The sequence below is a fragment of the Serinus canaria genome, chromosome 2, assembly GCF_022539315.1.
Source record: "Serinus canaria isolate serCan28SL12 chromosome 2, serCan2020, whole genome shotgun sequence".
Lineage (NCBI taxonomy): Eukaryota > Metazoa > Chordata > Aves > Passeriformes > Fringillidae > Serinus > Serinus canaria.
The window spans coordinates 3,897,836-3,913,229 of NC_066315.1; the positions used below are offsets into that span (position 1 = coordinate 3,897,836).

Sequence of the window (15,394 nt, forward strand, 5' to 3'; positions counted from 1 at the left end):
GTTTTGTCTCCCTGCTCTGGGCACAGAGCTCACCATGCCCTGATGGGAAGCTCAGCCCCACACACTAAAGCAGCACAGAACCTGAAAATAGAAAAGCTGAAACCTGAGGCATCAGAAAAAGCACCTGAATCCAACTTCCACAGGCATAAAGCAGTGCCTGGTGCCTGGAATGCCCCTCTGCCCTGGCAGAATGCTGCAGCAGAGCAGCAGCACAGCCAGGCTGCAGCCAGCACTGGGGACCAGGCACAATCAGGTCACTGAATCCAGGGATTGCTCACAATGGAAGGATGAGTGCAGAATCAATTATCCTCCCTTCTCCTGGAGCTGCACACATCTCTGCCTCTGGACAATGGGATTCACTGCTGCATCCCTCTGCTCACTAATGGCAGCAGGAAATTTTTATTTTGACGTCATGATCCTCCCAGTTCTTTATGCCTTTCTGATTTTGAGCCATTCCCTTGGAGCTCCTATGAAATATCCTTAACTTCAGGTCCTTTTGTTCCCTTGGTCCAGTTTTACCCTTTTTTTTCTGATTTCAGTGCTCTGATTTTAATTTCATGCTGTTTTTCTTGGAACTGGGGGAGGGAAGTTGGTTTGCTTTATAAGTGAAAACCAGAATTTCAAGCATCACATGTTCTTCCTTGTAACTACCAGAAGAGAAATGGAGCTGTACTGATCAAATCTGCCTCTCTAACTCAGCAAAAGTTGGTTGCACCCCACTACAGAACTGCCAGCTTGGATTTACTCATCCAAAGGGTTTCCACAGCACCACCACACTTTGCACTGATAGACTTAATGGAAAATTAGGACAACACTTCAGGGTCTGCAAGAGCAACCACTGAAGCATACCTCTGTAATCAAGACAAAAGAACTGTTCCTCAACTGTCCTGAAGTGGGTTTTTCTTGCTTTTCCCCAGTTTTGTTAGCTCAAGCTGTGAAATGAGGCAATCTTGACCTTCTAACCCCATTTAATCTTCCCAAAAAGTCATTATTTATCGTGGCTTTATTTCTGGAAAAGCAACAGAAAGTCTTTAATGCAAGGACATTCATCAACTTCAACACCCATTTATTTCTTTATAATTTCTAAAGATCATGAATTCCATTCTACTCATCCTTTATTCTGTGTGCTGAGGTAATGATAAATATTCCCCTCCAGGAGGGGATTGAGCACCAAGGAGAATCACAGGATGATTTAGAGGTCACCTGGCCCAGCCCTACCTCAGGTATTAAAGGAAGCAGAGAACATTTCCTTGCTGCCATTCCAGGCTCTACCCAGGATAAAAAAGACTCAGGGAAGTCTTTATTAATTTGCTCCCTGTGACCTGAGTTATGTTCCCTCAACATCATCTCTCCCAAGTTCCTATGAATCTTAAGAAACCACAGACACAGCAATTTTAGGTGGAATCTTGGACTGAGTACTTTAAAATTTAGGTTTTTATTCCCTTCAAAATCTCTTAAAATAATAATAAAAAAAAGGTAGTGAATAATCCACATTTCCCTTGGCCTTGCATACAACTGAGAGGAGCAGAGACTCAACAAAAAGGGGAATACTCCTTTGAAGGTGAACAATAAACAAGAGCATCAAATGACCTGAAAGTGGTTTCAAATTCTCCACTGAAGTGGCACTGAGACATAAATGTCATTTTTAACTTGTTAAGCTAAATAAAATTGCTGAGAAGGAGCGTGGAGGAATGACTGAAGTATTTCTGTATAAATGTGTGTGCACTGCTTGCACAACATCACCACGTCCCAGCATTTAAAGGCTGGCTCCACATAAGGTGGAAACTCCCTTTTTCCAAGGAATCCCATGGAAAAGCCAAGAGTCCATGAGTACAAATCACTCCTGGGGACATTCCAGTTGGGCTCAAGAGGAAAACTTTTCGAGAGAACAATCAGCCATTGGAACCATCCCCCAAGGAAAAGTGGTGAATTGCCAAACCCTGCTCAGATTTGGCATAAAGGGTGCTGGGTCACCTTGTCTAGGAAGGTTGGACCAGGTGATCCTTGAGGTCCCTTCCACCCTGGTGCTGTGGGATTCTGTGAATTGAGAAATTCAGCTGGCTGCTGTCTGCTCACAGCTGAGGATAAATGAAGATTTGCTGCCACCTATATGTTGCTTTTCTCATGGATTAATCAAAACCAAAAATTCTAAAATAAAACCCACCTGTAGGATCTGGGTAGGTATGCAAACTCTACAGCATAATGTGTTTTTTTAATGAAATAACCCTTCATGGCAAAAAAAACAATCATGGCAATAAAGAACCACTATTGAGCCCTGAAATTTCTTTCATTAAAAGCTGTGAGTCAAAATGCTGTGGATCTGCCTTTCCCTAGGATATTTTATGGCCAGGTATTCTTTTAAAGCTTGGCAGCAGTTTTACTTCCATTTTTTTCTCATATGTTTGCACAGAATGCCTTCAGCTTGCACCCTGTTACAGCACTTTTGGCATGGGAGAAAAGAGAATCAAAAGTAAAGTAAATGGAAGGAAAAATAAGATTTATCTTTAGTTTTCTAAGGGAAACAAAACCAGAATTGCAGATGCTGTGAATGAGCCAGCTGTGGTTAATCCTACAGAGGTTTTCAGCTGCTCATCTAAATACTTAGATTAGGATTTAGAAACAGAGAATGGAAGAGGATCCAGACAAACACCTGCTGTATTTACACTGCAATTTTCACTGTATTGCCTCTGTAATCCAGTGGTAATTCCCCCTGTATTACCACTGTAATTTTTCATTATTTAAAATGCTCAATCACTTTAACCAAAACCTGCAGGATTTGGCTGAAGGGAAATAAAAGTTTTGCAAGAGCCAGGCCTGATATTGTGGGTGTTGATTTGGAGTCTCTATTCCTCCCTCTGACCTCCAGGAGTCCCAGCAGCCCTGCTGGGCTCTGTGGGTGCTTCCAGGAGCTCAGCAGGGATCAGAAGGGATCCAAATGCTCTGCTGGGGTGTTGTGAGGTCCCCAGGACGAGGTGAGAGATGAGAACTTGACTCCATGTTTCAGAAGGCTGATTTGTTATTTTAGGATATTATATTATATTATATTATATTATATTATATTATATTATATTATATTATATTATATTATATATTATATTATATTATATTATATTATATTATATTATATTATCTTATATTATATTATATTATATTATATTATATTATATTATATTCTATTATATTATATTATATTTATATTATATGCTATACTAAGAAAAAGAAAGGAGACATCAGAAGGCAAAACAAGAATGATAATGAAAACTCAGGATTGACTGCTCTGAGTCCAGCACAGCTGATGGTGATTGGCCATTAATTAAAAACAATTAAACAATAAACAATTCTCCAAATCACATTCCAGAGAAGCAAACCATGGAGAAGCTGAGGATTCTCCTCTTGCCAGGAGAAGAAATCCTGGCAAAGGGATTTTTCAGAAAATATCCCAGTGACTCTGCTGGCTGCAGCTCCCACTGCCTGGCAGGAAGGAATGAGAAAAGGGCTCTGCTTAGGAAAGGGCTCCCTCTCCTGCTCCTGCTGAGAGCAAAGCAGCTCTGGGAGCAAAGGGAATTGTTCCCAATCCCTCCCTGCCTGCAGGGATGGAGCACAGCCAGGATGGCAGCACATCCTGTGGGTCACCCCCCTTCCAGCCCAGCTTCTCCAAAGGTTGGAAGTGCCAGCATGTCCAAACACATCTGAGTGAACCACAGAATTTACAGAGTTGTTTAGGTTGGAAAAGATCTCTCAGATCATGGAGTCCAACCAGCATTGCCCTGTCCCCAAGTGCCACACCCACACTGCTTCTGAGCACTTCAGGGGTGGTGACACCATCACTGCCCTGGGCAGCCTGTTCCAATGCCTGGCCATCATTTCAGTGAAGAAATCTTCCCTGATATCCAAACTAAATCTCCCCTGACACAGCCTGAGCCCATTTCTCCTCCTCCTGTCCCTGTTCCCTGGGAGCAGAGCCTGATCCCCCCCTGGCTGTCCCCTCCTGTCAGGAGCTGTGCAGAGCCACAAGGTCCCCCCAGAGCCTCCTTTTCTCCAGGCTGAGCCCCTTCCCAGCTCCCTCAGCCACTCCTGGTGCTCCAGACCCTTCCCCAGCTCTGTTCCCTTCTCTGGACTCGCTCCAGCACTTCAAAGTCTTTCTTGTCATGAGGGACCCAAAAGTGACTCCAGAATCTGAGGTGTGGTCTCAGCAGTGCTGAGTACAGGGGACAATCCCAGCCCTGGCCCTGCTGCCACACTATTGCTGACTCAGGCCAGGTGCCATTGGCCTTCTTGGCCACCTGGGCACTCCTGGCTGAGTCCAGCCACTGTCACCAGCACCCCCAGGCCCCTTCCCCAGCTGCTTTCCCAAAGCCAGGGTGCTGGCTGGGATTGTTGTGACCCCCTTGTAGGACCCAGCTGCTAACAAGTGAGGTTTGTATCAGACTTTTTACAAGTTTTCAGCAACAGTCTTCCCAGGAAATTCCTTCCAGGGAATTCCATCACACCTCTGAGGCTCATCCATAATGAACTGTCCATTCATTGATTAGCCAATATCAGGAATACACTCAATATTCCCAGCTTTGCTGGGGAGCTGCCAAAGGCCACTGAAGCTCTCTTTCCCTACCTCATTTATTGCTGAGTGAGAGGAAAAAATCATCCTGGGAGTGGGAAGGATGAAGGGATGGGGCAGCTGTTTCATACAGCTTGACTGATCCTACAAGGTTAAAGGACTGATCCTATAACCTTATAGGATCAGTCAAGCTGTATGAAACCAGAGGTTTAAGACTTTAGACTGTGGTACTTTGGCCTATTACATGTTAATCTTTCACAAATTAAATGAATGTGGAATGCTGGCACTGTGGAATGCTCTTTTTCAGCCAATTTTTGGTTCCAGACAGGAAGCAGGTGCCACTCCTGGTCCATTGCAGCTCCAGCACACCCCCAGTTTGATAATTCCCACAGCCCCTAACTTATAAATGTATTTATACCTAATGTGTGATTGCTTCCTTCTCAATAGGGCCTTCATTTATGGTACCTCAATAAGAAATTAAACTGGAAACAAAATAGCAATAATAATTTTAAGAAATCGGTGTTTGTGTATAAATTTTAAAAATGCTGCATCTCCCACTCTTAAATTTTACTCAGAAAAAAAAATTAAAAAACCTCAGTTAAGAACATAAGAGAGAGAAAAGCCAAAAATATATAGTTGGTGTTCTCTGAGGAAGACACTTCTTAAAAGTTTAAACCACAAAATAGTGCAGAAAAACAATAAAAACTCTGATTTAGCATAAAATCCCCAGAAATCCTCTCACCTGTGGCCTGACAACCGACTCTCAGTTTTCCTGAGGGATCTTTCCTTCTTCTCTCTCCCAGCCCCTGAATGTCTGTGAGGAACACTCACTTTAAGGCTTTTCTCACTGCTGTCTGCACCAGAGCTTGCAAGAGATTTCCTCTCTTCTGCCTTGGCCCTCTCTCTCTCAGACAGCAGCTTGGACAAAAAGTCCTCTGGATCTTTGGGGTTGTTCCTTGGTTTTTCAGAGGGAGAGCTGGTGTGGGAGCTTGGCACAGTCCTTGATGCCAATTCCAGGTGGGATTTTGTTGGAGATGCTTTGCTGTCCTGCAGATCAGGGCTTGGGACACTCAGGTCATGTTCTTCATGCTCCTCACCCCTGGGCTGGGCTGGGCTGCTGATGCTCGTGGATCTTTTGGAAATCCTCCTTTTTTGGGGATCCTGGAAGAAAGTGCCATGAAAGCCACTGATTAAAATGTCACCTTTAGGTCTAAATAAACACAAAAAGCAAAGGAAAGTTCTAGCACTGATTTCTGAGCTGACCTGTTCATTCATTTTTAGGAACCAGGACCTGTTCATTCATTTATAGGAACCAGCTTAGAGAGTAAATCAGATTATTAAAAAATTAGAAATAAAATAAGACAACCACTTTCAATTACAAGTTAACCAGTATTAAAGATGCTGCCTTCCATTAAAACATGTTTTCCACGGTTTTACCAGCAACAACAACAAATTACCTCCTAAAAGCTTAATTCTGGGATTGTATCCAGCTCAGGAAATCAAGACATATAAGATATTTTACTTGGTGGTATCTACCACTACAGGTATCTAGTCTTTACTTCTAAATCAGAGATATTTACTAATATCCAACTAATTCATTGAATTTCCAGATGTTCTTCAGTACTACCTAAATGTCACAGTTAAATGTTTTAATTTCTCATTATCACAAGCTTAATTTTACATTGGAAAAGTCCCTGTCATTATAAAAAAGAATCATAAAGGAAAAAAAAAATTGGCAAGAATTTTTGAACCATGCTTTGAAAGCACTTCTTGATGGAATATGGTCTGATTTGATCAATTCAGGAAAATATTTTCAATTGAAAGCAATCTTCAGTTTCAAACTGCTACTGATTAAATGTGGGGTCTTGGAAAAACCAGAGTAAAACAGACACTGTGAAGGTAACAAAGGAATTCCCACAGGAAAATGGAAAAGCAAATCTGCCAAGAGGTTTCAAGAATGATGCAGGAATTCAGAGAGCTGAGCTCACAGCCATGCAGGGGGTGGCTGCCTGCAGTGCTTTTATCTGAAATTCTGAATGAAGCTCAACAATGTCCCTATCTTAGCCCTTCTTTCCAGCCTGCAGATTTAATTTCTGCATTAACATGCAGAAGCCATTTGAACATTATTTGCAAGTGACTTTTTTACCCCAGCAGGCTGGATCTAAAACCCATGGGCAAGCCAAACATGTTGTAAAGTGCAGGGAATCACCTCTGGTGAACTTGCCACTGGTCCAGCCATCATTCCTCTGGCAATGAGACCAGCCCTGGGCCTGGACTTCTCCTTCCCTGTGGATTTCAGCTCCTCAGAAATCACAGCTGCTTTTAAATCCTCTCCACTGTCTTTGAACTTCTTGTCCCAAGCACAGGGTAAGGTACTGCTCTGGGTTGTCCCTGTGTGGCATTTGTCACTTCTGTGCTGATGTTTTTTGGGTGGAGGGATTTTATCCAGTGGGTTCTCAGCATCATACCTAGAGGGAAGAAAGAGGAGAAGCTTCAAACAGCAAAGTTATGCACAAGTAAATAATTAAAACCAGCTAATTAAGTGACATTTTACCTTGAAATGGAAATCAAATGCAGTCACTTTTCCCCTAAACACCTGGATGTAGGACTTGAGGACATTATTTCATCATTATTACCTGTCATAATTGGTTCTAATATGGGCAACACCATCTCATGCTCACTTATTTTGATGTAAAAAGGGTACAAACTGAGAGAGGGGAAATTTACATTGGATATTGGGAAGAAATTCTCTCCTGTGAGTGTGGGGAGGCCCTGGCACAGGTGCCCAGAGCAGCTGTGGCTGCCCCTGGATCCCTGGCAGTGCCCAAGGCCAGGCTGGGCAGGGTTTGGACCAAACTGGGATAGTGGGAGGTGTCCCTGCCCATGGCAGAGGGGTGGGATGAGATGAGCTTTTAGCTCCCTTCCAGCCCAATCCATTCTGTGATTGTATGATTGTGAATCATAGCAGAAAGTAAAATTTATTTGATACATCAGACAGGTCCTAAGCTACAACCTGCTCCTTCTCCATGTTTGAAAATTTGTTAACACTTTTGCTCACATCCTCTGTTCTCCTGTAACTTAGACTGACTCTACTGACCCCTCTCACTCTTTGTCCAGCTGTAGAACATTTATTATAATCCAAAAACAAAAGCACTTTTGTGATGGCAATTATTTTACTGAATAATTCCCAGCTCCGTGTCCATCTATAAATTTATAAATTCTGTCTAACTCAACACCACTCGCCTTCCTTAATACAAGGAAACAATCCCTGAACTTCTTTTTCCCTCTGGGATGTTTTTCCTCCATCCTAATCCATTGTAAAGCAACTCCATAAGTTGAACCATCTTGTATCAAAAACCTGTTCCTTTTATTTAACCCATTTTTCCAGGAGTGTGTCTTGTGTGGTGAGGACAGGCTGTGTGTGATGTGTGTGATGCCTTGTGCAGGCTGACCTGGAACAGAGGCTGGACAGAGCTAAAGGATAAAGCAGGGATTGATTCCAAGGATCTCCTCCATGGATGCACCTTGGGCAGCAGCAGAGCCCAGCCAGGGCTGCACCCAAGATGACCCAAAATGGCCCCAAAATGCACCAGCGCTCCCGGGGTCTCTCCCTGGGATCAGCTCTGCTCCATTCCCACCTTGCAGTTCATTGTCCCAGCCCAGCTTTAGCCCAGGCACTCCCACCCTGCTTGTTTTTCTCTCTCCAGCCCACGGGGTTTGTGCTCCTGGCCTGAGATTTGGCTCATTTGTCCTTGGTGCCCAGCTGGAGCAGGAATTGTTTTGTCTCCCTGCTCTGTGCACAGAGCTCACCATGCCCTGATGTGAAGCTCAGCCCCACACACTAAAGCAGCACAGAATCTGAAAATATAAAAACTGAACCCTGAGGTACCAAGGATGTAAACTGAAGGGAGGCTGATCTGCCTCTGGAATCATCAGGAAAAGTAAGGACAGCTACTCCCAACCCAGCTCCACATAACCCCTCCCTGCCAAGGGGTGCTGGCTCAGAGGCTGCTTTAAGTTACAGGCACTGACAGCAAGAGCAAAGTTAAAAGCAAATCAGAGTCATTAATAATGAAGCAGTGCACAGTCCTGTCTGAATAAAGTCTCCACCCCTGACAGCATGGTTAAAAGTCACACAGAGGTTGAAATTAACACTGATTTCAGGCACTGGCTGGCTGACCTTGGCAATCCCTGGTTTTCCCTTGCCCACAGGGGATGGCAATGGTGAGGGTGAGCCTCAGGGCAGAGGGCAGGGTTAGGTGGGATATTGGGAAGAAATTCTTCCCTGTGAGGGTGGTGAGGCCCTGGCACAGGTGCCCAGAGCAGCTGTGGCTGCCCCTGGATCCCTGGCAGTGTGCAAGGCCAGGCTGGATGGGGCTTGGAGCAGCCTGGGATGGAATGAGATGATCTTGAAGGTCCCTTCCAACATTAACACCAGTGGGCACTGCTGTGCCCTCCCAGGGCAGGGTCAGGGACCCCCCTGTGGGAGAGATCCATGAAAGGGAAAGAAAAAGAGAAGAAAAAAAAGAGGAAGAGAAAGAGAGAGAAAGGAAAGAAAGGAAAAGGAGAGGGAGGGAAGGAGAAGGGAGGGAAGGGAAGGCGGAAGGAAAAGGAAAGGGAAGGAAGGGAAAAGGAAGGAAAAGGAAAAAGGAAAGGAAGGGAAAGGAAAAGGGAAAGGAAAAGGAAAGGCAGGAAAGGCAAAGTGACAGGAAACGGAACGGAAAGGCAAAGGAAAAAAAAGGAACAGGAAACGAAAGGAAAAGCAAAGGAAAAGGAAAGGAAAGGAAAGCCTTTGCCGTGCCTCCTTTTCAAGTGCTGCTTCTGAGCTCAACTTAAAACATCTTGGCTTCCTTCCCCTGTAAGAAATGACTTCATGGGTATTTTCAGGCACTGATGCTCAGACTTGGCTGCTTTGAGCCTGTTGCATTTAGGATGAAGAACAAACCCTGATTAATTCCCTGAGGGTGGAGGCTGGGAAGCTGAATTACACTTCAGTGCCCATTTTAAAAGCTTCCTATAGAAGTACAGGGCTGTTAATCCTGTTTGAGGTATCAATAAGTGAAAAACTTGGTTACATGCTATTTTCAGGTATTCTGTAAGGTCTGAACCTACACTATTTTAACAACACTGAATTTAAGACAGCAAAACTTGCTTTGCCTATGTAAGGCAAGAATATATTCATAGTTTGAGCACAGGTGGTTTGATTTACCTCCAAACCTGCTTCAGTTTGAGTATTTCCAATGTAAAAGGCATGATATCTCCAATATTGATGTGCTTCAGTGACTGAGAGGAGCAATTGAGGTTATCAGTCTTCATAATTGGCAGGGAACAAAAGATTCTTTTTGAAGGGTGGCTTGCACAGGAAATTTTAATAATCTAGAAAATTAAGCTTTGTGTTAGGAGAATAACTAATAAAACAAAGTTGAGCTCAAGATAAAAATGATGCAACATTTAAAACTCTTTCCCTTCATTCAGAAAAAAGAAGTGAATACACAGAGAAATAAATCAGGCAGTACCTGGAGGCCTGAGTTTTGCTCTCATCCAGGGCACTGGCATTGCCATGATCCTCATCCAGGAGGTCGGGTGGGTGGGATGCTGAGCTCTTACTCTGAGGAGCTGCCAGGGCAGAGCTGGGACCAGAGCTCCTGGAAGTGGCACGGTGCTCCAGGAAGTAATTGGTAATAATTTCCAGCAGGGTCTTCAGGGGGTTCTCCTTTGCCTGGCCAAAAAGAGAAAGTGTGAGAAATGGATTTGTAGGGAATTCTGCAAGCCTGGCAGAGGGCTCACACAGTGTGTGCATCTGTGTGCAAACCTTGAGGTGAGAAATGCTGACTTAGAAATGTCATGGGATGGACAGACATTGCTGAGAGAGAAATGGAACCAGGAACAGCTTCAAATAAGGCTGGATCCTTTGGAGAAACAGAACAGGGAAGATGCATTGGAGTGGGACCCACGAGGGGTAATTTTAGATGGGGGCTTTAAGGCGTTTTCAGCATGGTGTGGATAAAGCTGATAGGCCAAGAGACACTTACAGTGTATTGTAATTAGACAGTAATTAGCTTCTAATTGTGATGGTGTGAGGGATAACATCTGTATTGTCTCACCCTTCACATGAGACTGAAAATGGAGTAAAAGTTTTTAAAACACCTCTCTGTTGCCCCAGCTCTGGGTCAGAAAAGGGAATAATCTGACAATAAAGTTCTTGGTGGCCATGGAAATGCTGTGTGAGTCTGGCTGCAGGGCATGATTTCTACAGTGGACAGCCACTGAACATTTGAACAGCACCCTAGAGTTACCTGAGGGTGCATCCCAGGAGTGGCTGAACAAACAATCCAGGGAAATGGAAGAGGGCAGCTAGAGAATGTCAAGAGCTCAAAGGAGCTGCTTTGTTCAACTGAGGGAAGCAGGGCACAAAAAGGCAACCTGTCATGGGGATTTCTGACTCTCTTTTCAGCTAAATATTCCAAAATGTGGAAACTGTGCTAGAATGCTTTTCTCCACTGGGAGAGGGTTTTTTGAAGTGGCATTTATAGACTTTATAGGAAGATACCAAAATCACTGTGGTGCCTCAAGTTAGAAGTGAACTGTTTATATTGCATTTCCAAGGATAATAAATACCACAAGTGTCATTCCCACCTGCTGTGCCACACATAGAGCTGCAAATGGACATGGGCATGCAGGGACACTTGCACAGGGTGCCAGGTACTCCCTCACCTTGTTCTGCTTGTACAGGGAGTGCAGGTGCAGGACATTCCTGAGCTCATTCCTGTTGTTGATGCTGAGGGCAGAGCGGGGAAGCTCCCGGTCCATGGTGCTGATGGTTTTCTTCAAACCCTGAGAAGGAAAAGTGTCAGAGGCCAAAACTTTTGCTCTGGGTTTTGTTGGGTTTGTGGATGGCAGCAGTTTGTAACCAGGAAACCCTCAGAACCTGAGCTGTAAGGGTACAAAATTGAATTACAGCAGCCCATGGATGTGAAAATGATTAAGGTGGATATGGGAGATGGAAACTGCTGAACAGAAAAAACCAAAAACTTCTATGCAGGTGACTTCAGCTGCTAAACAGCCTCCTAAGACTGATGGTCTGTATGAAAGGCCCTGAGCTGAAGTTATTCCAGGCAGCCTCAGCTTGGAAATCAGTCACATCTCCACGGCATCAGCTGGTTTGGGGTCTTCAGCTTTCAGTCTGTGGGCAGCACCCATGGGCACCTCAGAGACAAAACCCATGAGCATCTCACTCTCTGCGGGGAGACTCTGATTTATTGGGAGCTGGATACCAAAATAATTTAAGTGGGACAACATATTTTGCAGAGAAAGCCCTGATTCCTTCTGTGGAGGGTTACTGTCACAACAAAGGATTTGTTTTTCTGCTGACAGAGAGTCAGGCTCAGATTTATGAAATTGAGGGCAGGTTGTGGTGAATAAAGAATCATCATCCCTGCAGGCTCTGAGGTGTGTGAAAGATCTGGGGGGAGCAGAAGCACAAAGGATCATCAATGCCCCTTGTTTTGAAAATGTGAATTTAGAGACAGGATGCAAAACATGAGACTGAGGTTTGTGTAGCACTTAAAGAGGCAGAGGCTGCTTAATTTCTGATATAATTCATTCCTGACACAGGGGGTCCAACATCAGCAGGACTGAACTTTAAAAAAAGGATTGAACATTAAAAAAAGTACTAGGTGCTGCTACATGGAAATGTGAAGGTGGTTTCTGCTCAATCCCACACTCCCCACATGCCTGTGGAGTCCAAAATTTGCTTTACAGTATTACATTTGTGACAGGTACAGTGGCTTCTTCCCTCCCCTTATCTCAATTCCTTTCCCCACTGCCAAAAAATGGGGTTCTGCTGAGTTATTACTGAAAACCAGGGGGGGAAATGCATGTTACCAGTTTCTCTAAAACTGTGACCTTTTGCCTTATTTTTAAAAAAAAAAAAAAATATTATTTTTAAATATTATTAAAAGTGTATAAAATATAATTGTATTTATAATATACATTATGTAAAATAAAAATTATGTAAAAATAAAATAGAATAATTCTGAATAATTCGATAAATATAATACATAATGGATAAATATATGTATAGAATATATTTACATCTAATGTAATATAATACAAATGTAATAGAAATGTAATGTAAATGTAATATAGATGTAATATAATGTAATATAATATAATGTAATATAAATGTACATATAAATTAATTAAATGTAATATTAATGTAATATATGTAATGTAATTATACAATGTATATAATATAATGTATTGTAATATAATACAATATGTAATACAATGTAATGTAATGTGATAATATAATCATTATAATATAATAAATATAATACAATAGTAATAAATATCATGTAATATAATATAATATAATATACTATAATATAATAATATAATATAATATAATATAATATAATATAATATAATTTCCATTATATATTATATATTTTATATAATATTATATTAAAATAATAAAAATATTTTTTAAAAAATAGTCATTGTATGCCTCTTGCAAACAGAAGGACAACAGCAAAACAGGCAAATAAAGAACGAAAAAAAAGAAAATAAATTTAATTTTCTTTTTTAAAAACCCAAAAACCTGCAAACAAGAAGAAAAACCAAACTGAAAGTGCTTTTCTCGATTGAATTCCCAGTCTCGCCGGCGTGCCTGGGTAAGGACGGGCTTCCCCCGAGCAGGAGGAAGCAGCTCCGGCACCGGCAATAAAAGGGCACTGTGGGAGATGTAGTCCCGCTGCTCACCCTGGAGATTTCCCCGTTCCCACCAGGATCTGAGCACGGATAAAGCCCCGAGCATCCCTGAACTGCCTTCCCCCGAGCATCCCCGAGCTGCCTTTCCCCGCTGCCATCCCCAGCGGGGCTCAGCCGGCAGGAAATGCTCTCCAGTTTTACCTTTCTACTGAGAAACTCTCTCACCAGTGATGCGGCCACTGCTTCCACCAAGGCGTTGTCCATGTTTTAGGGGCAGAGGAGCGGATTTGGAGCGGGGACGCTGCCGGGGCCGGGGCAGCGGCGCGGGGGGAGCGGCGGGACGGAGCCCGCGGGGAGGCGGCGCTGGGGAGCGGGCATGGGAAACACCGAGAGCTCCTCCCCTGGAGGGAGGGGAAATTTGGGATGGAGGGAAGTGGTGGAGAACGGGAAAAAAAAAAAAAAAAAAAACAAATTAAAAAAAAAAAACTACCTCCAAAATAAAAACAACCCACCAAAAATCACACAGACAAGAAAAACCGCAAACAAAAAAACTCAAAACAAACAAACAAACAAAAAAAAAAACCAACCCAACAAACAAACAAAAAATCCCAACCAAAAAACCTCCCTAAAAACCATAAAAAAACACAAAAAAAACCCACAAAAAACCCCAAAACCAAGAAAAAAACCCCAAAACCCGCAAAACAAAGCAAAACAAAAAAAAACCAAAAACAAACAAACAAAAAAATCCACAAAAAAAATCCACACAAAAAATCCCAAAAACCAAGAAAAAAACCCCAAACAAAAAAAACTCACAAAAAAATTAACAAAAAAAACACAAAAAACCAAGGGAAAAAGAACTAAACAAAATAAAACAAACTCACAAAAAAACTCACAGCAAACCCCAAAGACAAACAAACAAAAAAAGAAAAACAGAAAATAAAACTACAACTCCCCCCAAAAACAACAACAAAAAAACACCACAAATAACCCACAAAACCAAAAAATCCCCAAAAACCCAAAACAAAACAAAAAAATCACAAAAATTCACAAAAAACACCAAAAAAACAAGAAAAAAACCAAAAAACCCAAAAGAAAAAAAGCTCACAAAAAGCCTCACAGAAAACCCCAAAAACAGACAAAAAAAGAAACAAACACCACAACCCCCCAAAAAAACACACCAAAGAAAACCCCACAAAAAAAATATAAAACGCCCCCCAAAAAAATCAACAAAAAACCGCAAAAAAACCTCTAAAAACCCCCAACAACAAAAAAAAACCCAACACAACCACAAAAATACCCACAAAAATACATAAAACCCCAAAAAAATCCAATTAAAAAAATCCAAAAAAGCAATTAAAAACACAAAAATCCCAACCAAAAAAATCCCCAACACAAATAACGACAAAAAACCCACAACCCCCCAAACAAACACCCACCAAAAAAACCCACGCAAAAAACCCCACGAAAAACTACAACAAAACAAAAAACAACCAAAAAAAAACGAAAATAAAAACCACACAAAAATCACACAAAAACAACATCAAAAATGAAGCAAAAAAACCACAGGAAAAAAAAACCAAAAAAAACCCACAAAAATGAAAAAACCACACCAACAAAACCACAAATAAACCATACCTAAGAAACCCAACAATAACATAACAAAAAAAAAACCCAAGAAACCAACAAAAAACCAAACGAAACTTAAATTTGAAGTCAAAGAATTAAATGATAAATTATGTTGTAAATAACAAATACAGTTTGTTATTTACAACATATTTTACAGTTTCTTGGTTTTCGTATTTATGCAGTAAGTTTTGCTCTGCAAGTCATAATTGTGAAATCAGAATTCACTGCTTAGGGTTTTTAAAAGAATAATAATAATAATAGTAATGAGAAGGAGAAGGAGAGGAAGACGAAGAAGATGAAGAAGACGAAGAGGACGAAGAGGATGAAGAGGAAGAGGAAGAGGAAGAGGAAGAAGAAGAAGAGAGGAAGGAAGAGGAAGAAGAGGAAGAAGAGGAGGAAGAGGAGGAAGAGAAGGAAGAAGAGGAAGAAGAAGAGGAAGAAGAAGAGGAGGAAGAAGGGGAAGAAGAAGAAGAAGAAGAAGAAGAAGAAGAAGAAGAAGAA

The 15,394-nt window shown here is 42.0% G+C and overlaps 1 protein-coding gene across 6 annotated transcripts in view; it reads right to left on the reverse strand.

The window, feature by feature from the left end:
• Nucleotides 1-13,614, reverse strand: part of MINDY4 (MINDY lysine 48 deubiquitinase 4) — a 75,550-nt gene extending 61,936 nt beyond the window's left edge. For 5 of the 6 annotated variants that reach the window (XR_001989756.3, XM_050971620.1, XM_018909149.3 and 2 more), the window contains exons 1-5: nt 13,469-13,614; nt 11,270-11,389; nt 10,072-10,274; nt 6,765-7,023; nt 5,298-5,716 (exon numbers count right to left, since the gene is read on the reverse strand). Coding sequence is in view for 5 of the 6 variants with exons in the window: in XM_050971620.1 (XP_050827577.1) it covers nt 5,298-5,716; nt 6,765-7,023; nt 10,072-10,274; nt 11,270-11,389; nt 13,469-13,531 (1,064 nt within the window). In the remaining variant the exon portion in view is untranslated. The remainder of the gene's footprint in view (nt 1-5,297; nt 5,717-6,764; nt 7,024-10,071; nt 10,275-11,269; nt 11,390-13,468) is intronic. The other variant, XM_018909147.3, reaches the window with a different exon arrangement.
• Between the last annotated feature and the right edge of the window lie 1,780 nt (nt 13,615-15,394).